The sequence below is a fragment of the Amborella trichopoda genome, chromosome 6 (genome assembly GCF_054954075.1).
Source record: "Amborella trichopoda isolate Santa Cruz 75 chromosome 6, AtrichopodaSantaCruz75HAP2 v2.0, whole genome shotgun sequence".
NCBI classification, from domain to species: Eukaryota; Viridiplantae; Streptophyta; class Magnoliopsida; order Amborellales; family Amborellaceae; genus Amborella; species Amborella trichopoda.
Window position 1 is genome coordinate 45,516,783 of NC_142341.1, and position 12,065 is coordinate 45,528,847.

At 37.1% G+C, this 12,065-nt stretch overlaps 2 protein-coding genes and 1 long non-coding RNA gene across 3 annotated transcripts; 1 reads left to right on the plus strand and 2 right to left on the minus strand.

Moving 5' to 3' along the window:
• Positions 1-4,789: 4,789 nt before the first annotated feature.
• On the plus strand, positions 4,790-5,386 carry LOC18442083 (putative E3 ubiquitin-protein ligase XERICO). Its single transcript, XM_006852306.4, has one exon. It carries the CDS (start codon positions 4,831-4,833, stop codon positions 5,269-5,271), a length of 441 nt encoding a protein of 146 aa, XP_006852368.1. The 5' UTR covers positions 4,790-4,830; the 3' UTR covers positions 5,272-5,386.
• Positions 5,387-6,742: 1,356 nt separating this feature from the next.
• On the minus strand, positions 6,743-9,466 carry LOC18442082 (Tetratricopeptide repeat (TPR)-like superfamily protein). Its single transcript, XM_011627900.3, has one exon. It carries the CDS (start codon positions 9,107-9,109, stop codon positions 7,001-7,003), a length of 2,109 nt encoding a protein of 702 aa, XP_011626202.2. The 5' UTR covers positions 9,110-9,466; the 3' UTR covers positions 6,743-7,000.
• A 1,374-nt stretch (positions 9,467-10,840) lies between these two features.
• LOC148781812 (uncharacterized) lies at positions 10,841-11,813 on the minus strand. The gene is made up of 2 exons (XR_016056844.1): positions 11,673-11,813; positions 10,841-11,107 (listed from the first exon to the last, which is right to left on the minus strand). It is a non-coding gene; the product is annotated as an uncharacterized LOC148781812 (long non-coding RNA).
• Between the last annotated feature and the right edge of the window lie 252 nt (positions 11,814-12,065).

The following is a 12,065-nucleotide window of genomic DNA, read 5'->3' on the forward strand; positions in this document are numbered from 1 at the left end:
TACTGTAACTTATCATATCTTCTACTTCAAATGTAATAATACAACTTTTTTGTGAGTTAGTATTGTTTTTTCTTCATCCCTACTATCATTCTATGCTATTTCGATCAAATTATTATATCAACGCTTCTGCAAATTTCTAATATTTGCTATCAGAGCCTGATTACCCTTTTAATAAAAATAAATAAAAAAATTTTAGTCTCAATTTTAACATTTTACATCTTGCCTATTACTTCTATAACTAATCCAACACAATACCCAGAACTTCCTAGTCTTTTAACATATTATCAAACACAAGTACTTAGAATTTACTTACCATTCCAAGAGGTTATCAAACACAGAAACTATGAACTTCTTTAACTTACCAAGAGGTTATCAAACACATAAACCAAGAACTTCTTACAGTACCTTCTATCTTCCCAGCAAAGAGGAACTTCTAATTTACAGTTCATGAACTTGCTTCGAGTTATCAAACAGGCCCTTAGGTTGTTGCTGTAAATCCCATACTTACAATAAGAAAGGGCATCTAGAAAAACAAAAGAAAATGGAAGTCATCTAGTTATAATAGAGAATTTCTTAATATGTTTAAAAATTAAGACTGAACTCTAGCGTTTGATTGGCAATAGCACTTAATAAAATTTTCGTAACTTTAATGGTGGAAAGGGATTTCTGAATTAAGAAGAAGAGAGAACGTAATTGGAGGGAGAGGAAGGCACTCCTATGTTCTCTTGAAGGATTGAACCAATCGGATGAGATCCATCTATCTCTCTCTTAATGATAGCATAGCATATAAACAGATATAAATGATCACATGCTCACCCACACGAACACGCAAACGCACACACAAATATGCACAGAGGAAGAGTATACTTAGGTTGTAGTTGGTTTTCACACAATTCGCTTGCTTCTTTATAACATCCTTTGTTGATAAAGGATGTCTAAGGGCTGCTAGCAAACTAGTTGAAATGTAATTATTATGGTAATATACAAAATCATCATTATCATAGTTTTTTTCTTACTAATTGGGGTCGGCCATATGAATCCTGATCTGCTATTCTGTTCTATCAAGATCATACCCTCAGTGAGGCCATAAGTCCCCAATATCTTTTTTCACTACTTCCAACCATATCTTGCACTTTTTAAGCCTTCAATTTAAATTAACTCGCACCTCTTAATAGATGTTATATTGGATCTGCGCCACACATGGCGGCCAGCCCAACCTAAATCTACTTTCTCTCATCTAATCACCTAAATTTTTCCTAATGTATAATATACAAAACCATATTTATGTGGTGAGAGTTCGGGATCTAGGTGCTTATAACAAAAGATCATCAAAACTACACCTCGTTGCAATTAAGTTTCAAAAAAAAAAAAAAAAACGAGAAGACCTAGTTGAAATTGTGTTTCAGTGTGAATAAAAAAAATAAATTTTCTTGTTTTCCTTTAGACACTGAAAGCCATCTTGATCCTTCCTTTAGATGTTTGGAGATGAGGTATGACAGCACTAGGGTTAGGAAGGGGAGAAAATCATTAGACTGCATTTCGTGAGTCGGAAGCTTGTTCGGTGAGATTGTATGTGAGCCACCACTCTTCCATGCTCTAAACTGAGGTTTGCTTTTTGGATGTGAAAACATGCCATGCTGAGTACCTTGACATGTGAATTCTGTGGCATAGTGGATTCTCTATCAGTCTCTAATTTCTCTTGAAGGGAAGCTTGATATTTCAGATTAGTTTAGGTATGGTAGTGATTATTGTGACTTGTCTGGGATGTGTTTTTGAGTTTCTAGATAGGTTGTTTTGAGCGTCAGGAATATGCAGGAAGAACACCACAATGCATCGAATCGAAAACCTCTATCCAGCAGCCAGAGACCAAACCAACCTGATGTCTAGCAATCCTGATACCATTATTAGGTTACAAGCTACTCAGAATTATTATAGTGGGGCTCACCAATATTGGGTGGGTAGTTCTGAAAAGGATCCACGTGTAGTGCGTATATGCGTAAAACATCGAGTTTTAATCAGATGGTTTCATCATCGTCAAAGCCTTTTTCCCAACATGTTATAGGTTCAGGATTTATAATAAGTTTTGACAAAATTTTACGTTAGTTGTCTACGTAACACAACCCAACCCTTTTACCCAGGTATGAGATGGGTTAAGAGAAAATTTAAAGTCCTCACCCTTCTTATATTAGATGGTTTATGTTTGGTAACTCCTACCTTTCCTTTTTGTGCCTTTGATTTTCATGAGTCAGTTTAATATGAACATTGAAAGGGAGGCTCATATGATGCCAGCTTCACAGGATCAAAGGCCTTGTTTTCATAACGAATGGTGATCTACCACTTCCAAACTTTGTCCAAGACAAGGACAGAATAAGCCACCACTTTACCCCAAGAAAATTGCTTGTATTGAAAGCCTTCTCAGCCCTTAGGAAAGGGACTTCTCTTTTTAAGGGAGAGGGACCATAATCAAAAGGTGGAATCGCCCTTTAATTTTGTGGTTTGGAACTGTTCTAGGGTAGGGAAGAACAATTACTTCTTTGGGACAAAATCTCACTCTTTTTCTTCCTCATCTCTTGTTCTTTTCTTTTGCATGAGGCTGGGTATAGAAGTGTGAAACTTGTGCATGAAAGAAACAAAAGAAGGAAAGATACAGATTACAAAATGAAACCGTCCTCAGCCATGGTGGCCAAGTGCTGAAAAAGCCCATTCCATTCCTGGCTAAATTCCATGACGTGCACATACATTCAATCCTATAAACTTCCAAAGTATGCATCATCACTTGGGCATCTATGATCATTATCTGCTGGATGCAATATGTTGTTTTTATGAGGCATGATATCTGACCTTACCATTTAGTTTTTGAAAATGGCAATATTGTTGTCCATCTCTTTTTTCCTTTCCTTTTTTTTTTTTTTTTTGTATGACTGTGTGCTTTTATGGTGAAGAGGGATTTAGAGTTTGATTTTGATGTTCATGAGTGGTAATTGTAGGTTTATTCCTTCGTTCTTGTGTATGTAAAAATGAGTTAACCATGCGGATAGAGAAACTTATCAAAATGCACCTAACTTTTCAACATTTTAACAGTTTAACTAGTTTATTCCAACTCTCAGTCAAGCGTAATTTGATGGTTATCTTGAAATTAATCTGAATGTGTTACAAGATGAATTATTGTTAAAACTTGAAATCCATTTTTTCTTCATGTCCATGCATCTTGATGTCGAGATGATCAATTTGAGGATATTTGGCCATCAAAACGACTTCTTCCAATGAAATTTTTGAGGTATGCTCTAATTTGATTAGTTAGAGTCTCGGCTATATAGAAACTTTTTTCATTATTATTAAATAGTTATTTTTTTGTTTATTTTGATAAATTTCCCTTTTTTTATATTGAAATTTATAAATCACTATGGCATAAAAGAGAAATTAATTATTTTTTGGGAAATGATTTTGTGAGAGCCTCCCACATCTATATGTGCAAGAATAAAAAAGATCACTATTAAATTTGGTACATCTCTTCTAAATTTGACACATCTCTAAAAATAAGTCAAATCCCACACCCATATGACAACTTTTTAAGATATATACGTCAAATTTAATGATATTCTTTGAGGTCTTGTAACAAGGTCTCGTGGGATCCTTACTTTTATTTCTTTAGCAACATTAGTTTACCTTTTACAAGAGGTGAACCCAATATCGTGGCCATGAGAGAAAACAATGGAGAGAGAGAGAGTGGTCATGGGCGTCGTAGGGTAAGTAATGCTGTGTGAATATCAATCTAGAGATCTGAGAGAGTGCATAAGTAGGTGTGTTTCTGGAAGAAATAAACATGAATCATATAAGCCATGACCCATGAGAGAGAGAGAGGGAGAGGAGAGAGAAACAAGAAAGGGAAAGTGACCCATGTTAGAGAGAGAAACTGATCCATGTTACGAGAGAAAGAGAAGAAAGAGAAACTGGCGCATGTTAGAGAGAGAAAGAGTGGAGAGAAACTGAGTCATGTTAAAAAGAGAGAGAGGAGAGAGAAACAAGAGAGAGAATGTGACCAATGTTAGAGAGAGAGAGAGAAAGAAAGGCTCTCTGAATCCATGCAACATATGACGTCCCATCAACGCCAGCTTCAAGAAGGTTCCCCACGGTTAAAACCCCATTTTCTCAGTCACGTGGTCCACTGCCATTGGTCCATTCAAAATCCCACCTGGAACGGCCACGTGTTCCACTAAACCAACCTCCCAGTAAACGGTAAAAACAGCCCGAAATTACGCCAACGCTCCCAAATTTGCCACGTGGACCAGTTCCCTAACCCCTCACATAACTCCCACGTTAAAATCCTAACCATGGTTAGCTTAACCCCAGGTGAACCACTCCTCCCCAGTATTTGTAGACCTGTGCTTTGTAACGGTAACTAAGAGCCATTAGACTCCATTTTTCTCCTCTAAATTTAGCTATGCTTCTTCCTCTTCTGAATTGGGACCTAACTTAGGCCTGTTTCTTCTTCTTCTCCTCATTCGGGTCCTCTAAATTTAGCTCTGTTTCGTATTTAGATACTCTTAAGCGGCTCAGTTTCTTGTTCTTCATATTTAGATCATCTTGAAGTAGGTCCTTTTGGGTCCTCTTTAATTTAACTCTAGCACTTGTTCTTGTTTTGATTTGGGTGCTTTAAACTTGGTTCTATTTCATATTCTTTTAATTTTGGTTCTTTTAAGTCTGCTCTGTTCTTCATCTCCTTGTTTGGGTCCTCTAAAGTTGGCTTCTTTTCTTCTTCCGATTTGGCTCCTCCGAACTTTCCGCTGTTCCTGATTTGGGTCGTCTGAATTTGATAGAGATTCTCTAAATATGGGGTTATCGAGCTTCCCAACTGCATCAGAAGGGGTCCTTCCTGTTCTACTCATGAATACATTCCTCTCCATAGCTTTGGTGAAAGACCTCCTCAGGTCTGTGCTCCAAGCAATGGGTCACCGCCCAAATCCTTCTCTAAATTTAGAGGAGGACTTAGCTGATGATCTAGTGGAGCCTCTTCCAGTTTGTTCCCGATTTGCAGAAGAAGTGAGAGAAAGCGTATCGGTCACTCTGTTTAAGTGCTTGCCTATGAATAGTGGATGCCCAGTTGAGTGCACTGTGTGCCTTTATAAGTTTGAAGAGGAGGAGGAGATCAGTAAGCTAAGATGCAACCATGTCTTTCATAGAGACTGTCTTGACAAATGGCTGGACCACTGGCATAGCACTTGCCCTCTGTGCAGAACTTCTGTCATCTCTGGAGAGTACTGGGATGCTTGAAGTTGAACTGTTGTGGGAAAGAATGGTGGAAATGACATATGAAGATAAAATAGAGAGGTGGATGAGGTTTGTGTAAATGAAGAGGACAATTTCTGAGAGTTGTTTGGAGATGGGTTTTGAGTGTGGGTGAGGGAGTGGTTTCAGTTAGAGAAACTAATGTGTGTGTGTGTGTGTGTGTGTGTGTGTGTGTGTGTGAGAGAGAGAGAGAGAGAGAGAGAGAGAGAGCTTTGGAGGGTACTGAGGAAAACTTTCTGCTACTCATGAAATGAAGAAGTCTTCAGGGTGGAATTGCAATAACTCTCAATATCTTTTTATTCATTTGAATGGGGAAATGGAAGGAGTTGAGCACATGGAATAGAATTTCTTTCTAGGTTGGAAACATGAGAAGGCATTTGCTAAACTTTGTACATATCTTTGTAGAGAAAAAAATTAACTTCAGATATTACTCTATCTAAACAAGGAATTTGTCCAAATGTCTGGATCCTTCAATGGAAATGGCACTACCCTTACAAAAGCCTCTGGTGTTTGGTTTTAGTCTTTTAGAGCCTCTGAGTTTACTGGCTAGCTTTTCTCGTTTATTGTTCTAAGGGATTGTGCATTGTGGCTCCCATTGTACCTAAGAAATTATTGAATGAAACCTCGTATAGCTATTTTTAACTTTATTTCAGTCTTTGTATAATGGTTCTTATTATGCCTTAGCAATTATTGATTGAAACCTTGTTTCCAGTAAAAACAAAGAACAAGGTTCATGTCTCATGGTAGATCCATGCATTGGTTTCTAAATAATGGAAACAGAGGCTGGGAATCAATGGCGGGCATCGTTATAGCATTAGCTGTGGTAATCCGTACCAGCACATATAAATGTGGCACTGCTAACAACCGTGACGTGACAAATTTTGGCGCATATATGTATGTATATAATGTGAATGAATCAATTATTATAGTGAGTAAATGTTTTGGCAAGGCATCAATTATTGCAGTGAAATTTTCCCTATGCTGGCTTCACATCATGATAGCCATCAACAGATGTCAACAAGGGATGCCTAGGTCTGCACTTCCGCTGAAAGTCTATCAAAACATTCATAACGTTCATTGTATTTGAACCCACGCATACATGCACAAGTACTACTGAACGGTCATTTATCATGATATACTTCCTGGATATATCACCATTTTTGAATAATTGTCAACCTGTATGCTCAAGTCAGCTGATGGGATTTGATTACTAATGCTTGTTAAGAACACATTTTGTGCCCCGTTTTTGTTTTTTTAACACAGTTTTGTGTTCTTTTAAGAGTACAATACACATGCGTGCAATTGTGGATTAAGTGCCTTCAACACCCTTGGTTTACTATAGAAGGGCCCTCAGGGAATGAAAGAGACGAAATCCAATTATGTAAACTTTCTCACAGGATCATCACCGTGCCCTTTCTACAGGATCATCACCATGCCCTTACGTATGGACTTCACAGAAAATAAGTCAGAATCTCATAAAGACTACATCTGGATTTATCGTCTATATCAGGTTTATGCTAATCACATGCAGCATATGCATATACATGTGCATACATGTGCGCCTGTGAAGCATCGAAGATATACATCTTACTGGAATCTTCATATTGTTCAAAACAATGCCTCGCTGATATCCATCAAAAAATTTACTAATCTTTATAATTCTCTAACAATCAGAATATATATGGTATGCAAACAATCTTTTCTTTTGAACCAACTAACTCAACAGGGCATAGATCTCTTCAGCCTCTGGGTGAGAACGGTCCCCTGCAAAAAAAACAGAGACCTCATCCTTAACCTTAATCCAAGACCAACTGGGTTCCTTTTTCACCCCCTTGAACTTCATCAACTTCCTCACATATGCCGCATCACCCCACATCCCAATGGCTGCATAAATGTTTGATAATGTAATGTGGGTACCAGCACATTTTGGATCGAATTCAAGTATATGTTCAGCTGCACGCTTTCCACAATTAACATCACCATGAACCTGACATGCCTTAAGGAGCATGGACCATATGATGTCATTTGGTTTATGGGGCATGCTCATGATCATTGCCTCTGCATCATTGAGGCGTCCTGCCCTTCCAAGGAGATCCACCATGCAACCATAGTGTTCATTTCCTCGCTTTATATTGTAATCTCGGACCATTGAGTTAAAGTAATGAAAGCCTAGGTCTATCAAACCAGCATGGCCACAAGCTGTTAAGACCCCAATGAAGGTAACATAATCAGGTTTGAGACCCACGTTCTCCATCTTCTCAAAAAGATCAACAGCTTCTTGGCAATGCCCATGCTCAGCACAACCAATAATCATGGCCGTCCATGAGACTAAATCCCTACTCTCCATTAAACGGAAGGTCATTGAAGCATCATGTATGCTTCCACATCTGGAGTACATGTTGATGATGGCGCTTCGTATCATGATATTGTGCTCTAGGCCCAGTATAAGGACATGGGTATGCACTTGTTTCCCAAGCTCAAGGATGGCCATGTATGCACATGCACTTAGCAAGCTAGCAAGAGTGACTTCATTTGGCCTAGACCCACTTCTTCGCATCTCTGAGAAAAGCCCAAAGGCCTCTTCACCAAGGCCTTCTTGTGAGTACCCCGAGATCATAGCAGTCCAGGAGACCACATCTCTAACACCCATCCGATAAAACACCATCAATGCCGATGTCATGTCACCACATTTGGCATACATGGTCATAAGAGCATTATCCACCGACATGGAGCCAATGTACCCATGGCACATAACATGGGCATGAAGTTGCATGCCCAGATGAACAGAGCCAAGGCCTGCAATGGCCGATATAACAGCTGCAAGTGTAAACTCATTAGGGCTAACCCCCACTTTCCTCATCTGAATAAAGGCTTGAAGAGCCTCATTTTCACAACCCTTTTGTGTAAATCCTGCTATCTTTGTAGTCCAAGAAACAACATCGCGAATAGGCATCCTTTCAAACAAACGAAGAGCATATTCTAGCTTCCCACATTTGTTATACATGGTAGTAAGGGTATTCCCCACAAAGGAATTCAAATCAAAACCCAATTTAATACTCTGAGAATGGATCTCTTTCCCTATCAAAAGAGCATCAATATCAGCACAAGCCTTCAAAGCAGTGGCAAAAGTGAAGGAATCAACATCTATCTTCGATGCCCACATCTTAGAAAAATACAAAAGTGCTTCCTTAGCATGGCCTGAATTCACCAATCCAGTCATCATAGCGGTCCAAGAGACCACATTTCTTTGAGGCATTTCATGAAATACATCCCTAGACTTCGAAATGCATCCCGTCTTTGTATACATGTCAAGAATTGCGCTACCCACAAAAACACAGTTCACAAAACCAGTTTTTACAGAGAACCCGTGTAAGCTTTCCCCCTGTTTTAGTTGATTTGTCGTGCCACAAGCCTTAAGAATTAAAGAGAGAACAAACTCATCAATCCTCGTGCCTTCCTCTCTCATTCGTGAAAACAAAGCCAGAGCTTCAAATGGTTGAGACCCATTAATGTGACCACCAATCAAGGTTGTCCAAGAGACCTCATCCCTTTGAGGCATGATTTCAAACAATTGGTGGGCTTGTGCTAAGTTTTTGGATTTCACAAGTTGGCTCATGAGATTGTTGGCTTCAAACAAATCAATGGGTGAACCCATTTGAACCATATGAGTGAGAATTCTCTTTTTTTCCAGCAAATTTGTATCTCCATTTCTGTTAACTCTTGAAAGTGTACATAGCTTCTTAATCGAGAAATTGATGGATGGGGAAATAAAAGTCATTGCTTTAAGAGCAATGAGGCTAACCCAGTCCCCTAGGAAAAACATGAAAAATGAAAGAGAGGGAACTTCCCTTAATAAATTTCATGTTCGTATTACAAAATTGGGATTCAGCAGCAACAGAATAAAGAACGTTTTCATCATATTCACTGATTCCACAAGTTCTCTACATCACAGTCCTCTGTCTCTGAAGAATAAGTGATTAATTTTCGGAAAGAGAATCAATGTACGACTGTAGGAGGTCATGGACATTCGTTTTAAACCAACGTTGTGAGTTTCGAATTTTGGCGAGGAAAATTAAACAATTCCTTGCTTCGGCCTGATCCGGGGAAGATTTGGGTTTTTTTTAAAAAGATTTAATACCCGTAAAGGATAGTATATAATGAGACCATTTAACTTTCATACGAGACGGTGACAATTACTTACAACCGTCTAATATAAAATTTTAATTATTTAGATGTGTCATAAAATTTAATTTTTTTTTTTAAATTTGAACTTGATAATGAAATAATTGCAGTCATCTAATTTCATATCTAATGATTAAAATTAATAATTTGACAGCTTTATACCAAAAGTAAATTATCCCGTTCTAAATTTTTTCAACAATAAATAAATTATTTATATATAAAAATAATTTTTACAAATAAAAAATATATATTTTATATAAATATTGCTTTATTTCAACCCAAAGTTTAACCTAATCAGCCCAAAGGTTATTAGAGTAGCAACAACAAGCTTCGTTTCACTTCAATATAAATGCAAACGCTTAAGCCGAAGAAAAGCAAATCTAACAACACGATTGTAAACCGTTGGCGCTTGGCAGGGTCCACACAAACTCTTTAAACTTAAAAGGACGCGGTTGTTATGAATCCCCTCTGCCTCATACTATTCTCGTGTGGGGTCTCTCTAACACTTGTTTTTACTTTGATTTTGGATCCAAATTGGTACAAGAAATTCATGATAATCATGAATATCGAAAGAAAAATAAGATAAAGTAAAATTTTTAATCATTATTTTTAAAACAATTTCCTATCCTTGGGATAGGAATCCATAATCATGGAAGTTCATCTTAAAGATGAACTTTTGTGAGTCATCGGGCTAATAAGTCTGCTGACTCACAGCATTAGCCCATTGACTCACAAAATACTATTTCTTAAAACCGAAAATGTCAATTTGGATTAGGAAATCATATCGATTCCCACATAATCAACTAGGAGGAACAAAAAGGAATATGCTGATTCTATGAGGGAACTAAGCAAATATCAATTGCTCGGTTTCCATAAATATATTTTTATTTTATTATTTTTTTTTCTTTTCTTTTGCACAATTTCTTTTCTAATTGTTCAATTGCCAAGAATCAATTGGATTCATTGATCTAGACCGACCAAACCAAATTCCTAGATGGATGGTTCAACCAGTTGATCCAGACTTCAAAACACAATTTTTTTCCTATTGAAATGCATGTTTTCAAGTACTATAACATGTATCTATTTTTTCAATTTAATTTCAAAAGTTTATCAAATGACATTTAATCACAAATTAGAATATATTTGATATAAGGCACAGTTTGATAAATAGTTTTGGTAGCTTTTTCCATGTTAAAATGTAAAATAGCTATTGCTTTAGGTATGGTTTTTTATGATTTATACTATAATACTGTTTATTATTGTTATAAGAAGGCCACAAGCACTCCTAACCACCACATATCAAATTGGATGGCTTGAGATGTATCATAAAATTCGAAAAAAATTTAACAAAAACATTGCATCTAGTCAATTGTACACTTGCAACCACTCGATTTAAAATTTCACTGACAAAAGCAATTGTGAGTACAAGTTAATACATTTCTGGTTCGTTCAAGAACAATAAACTCTACCATATACGCTGCATGAATAACACGAGTACAAACCGGTTGATCCTCATCAACAGAACGTGAAGATGACACACATTTTAGCTTAACTGATACTAGCCCATTTAACCACGAGCAGCAGGTGATCACCACCACCCGTTTATTAAGTAATGGACCCAATATCTATGCGGCCAAGCCTGTAATTGTAGAAATGCAGGCCTCTCAATAAATTTATTTTTGAGATGGATTTTAAGACTTAATTTTTAAGGACATGTAGTCTCTAACATGGAGATTATGAATATAAAAAAATATATAAGTTTTAAAAACTAGAAATAATTATTCTAATAAGAAAACATTTGGACCGTCAGTTTCCTTTGTTTTTAGATGGAACACCTACTTGCATTCATCTTTAAGATGGTTGCCTTACACTTTCTGGACCACATGTAAAAATGCGGTCTAACCCGTGTGAAACAATTTTTCATAAGTAATAAGGATATCAAAAAATAACAATTGCAAAGGAAAGTAGTTAAATTGAAAACGAAAAAGCTTATCGGAAATTTTGTGCACTATGAGATACTAAGAGTTACAAGAAGACAATGAAATCAAAAGAGCGGCAGGGTAGTAGATTTGAAAAAGGAGTAGTAAACGAAAGCAGCTAAATTGAAAACAAACATCTCAACGCAAATGCTAGAGAGAGAGAAAGAGAGAGAAGAGAGACCATGTAGCTCCTTTCAAAATACAGAAATGGCAATTTCAACATACCTTTGTATAGGATAGAAGCATTAACGGTGAGATTTAATCTTCAAAACAATTATGGGGAAAGGTATAGATAGGGAGAGTGACAAATCCAGCTTTCACCATCAAAGGACCTACGTTTAGACAGGAACGACACACCTCAAACTGTTAGTCCAATACATATTGCCCTTTATCATGAAACGAATCTCGCTAGAAACTGCTGGTGCTTTATAAGATGTTGACATGCTGAATTGGTGAGACCAATCAAAATTTTCTTTTGGCAACAAACAGTAAAGGAAAAGATACAAATTCCTATGACCGTTTGCATTGAGAATGTGAATCCTTATCACACCCAAAACTGCTGGTTTTATCGAGTTCTGATGCATAATGACCATTCATGTTGGGAATGAGAATCTTTAT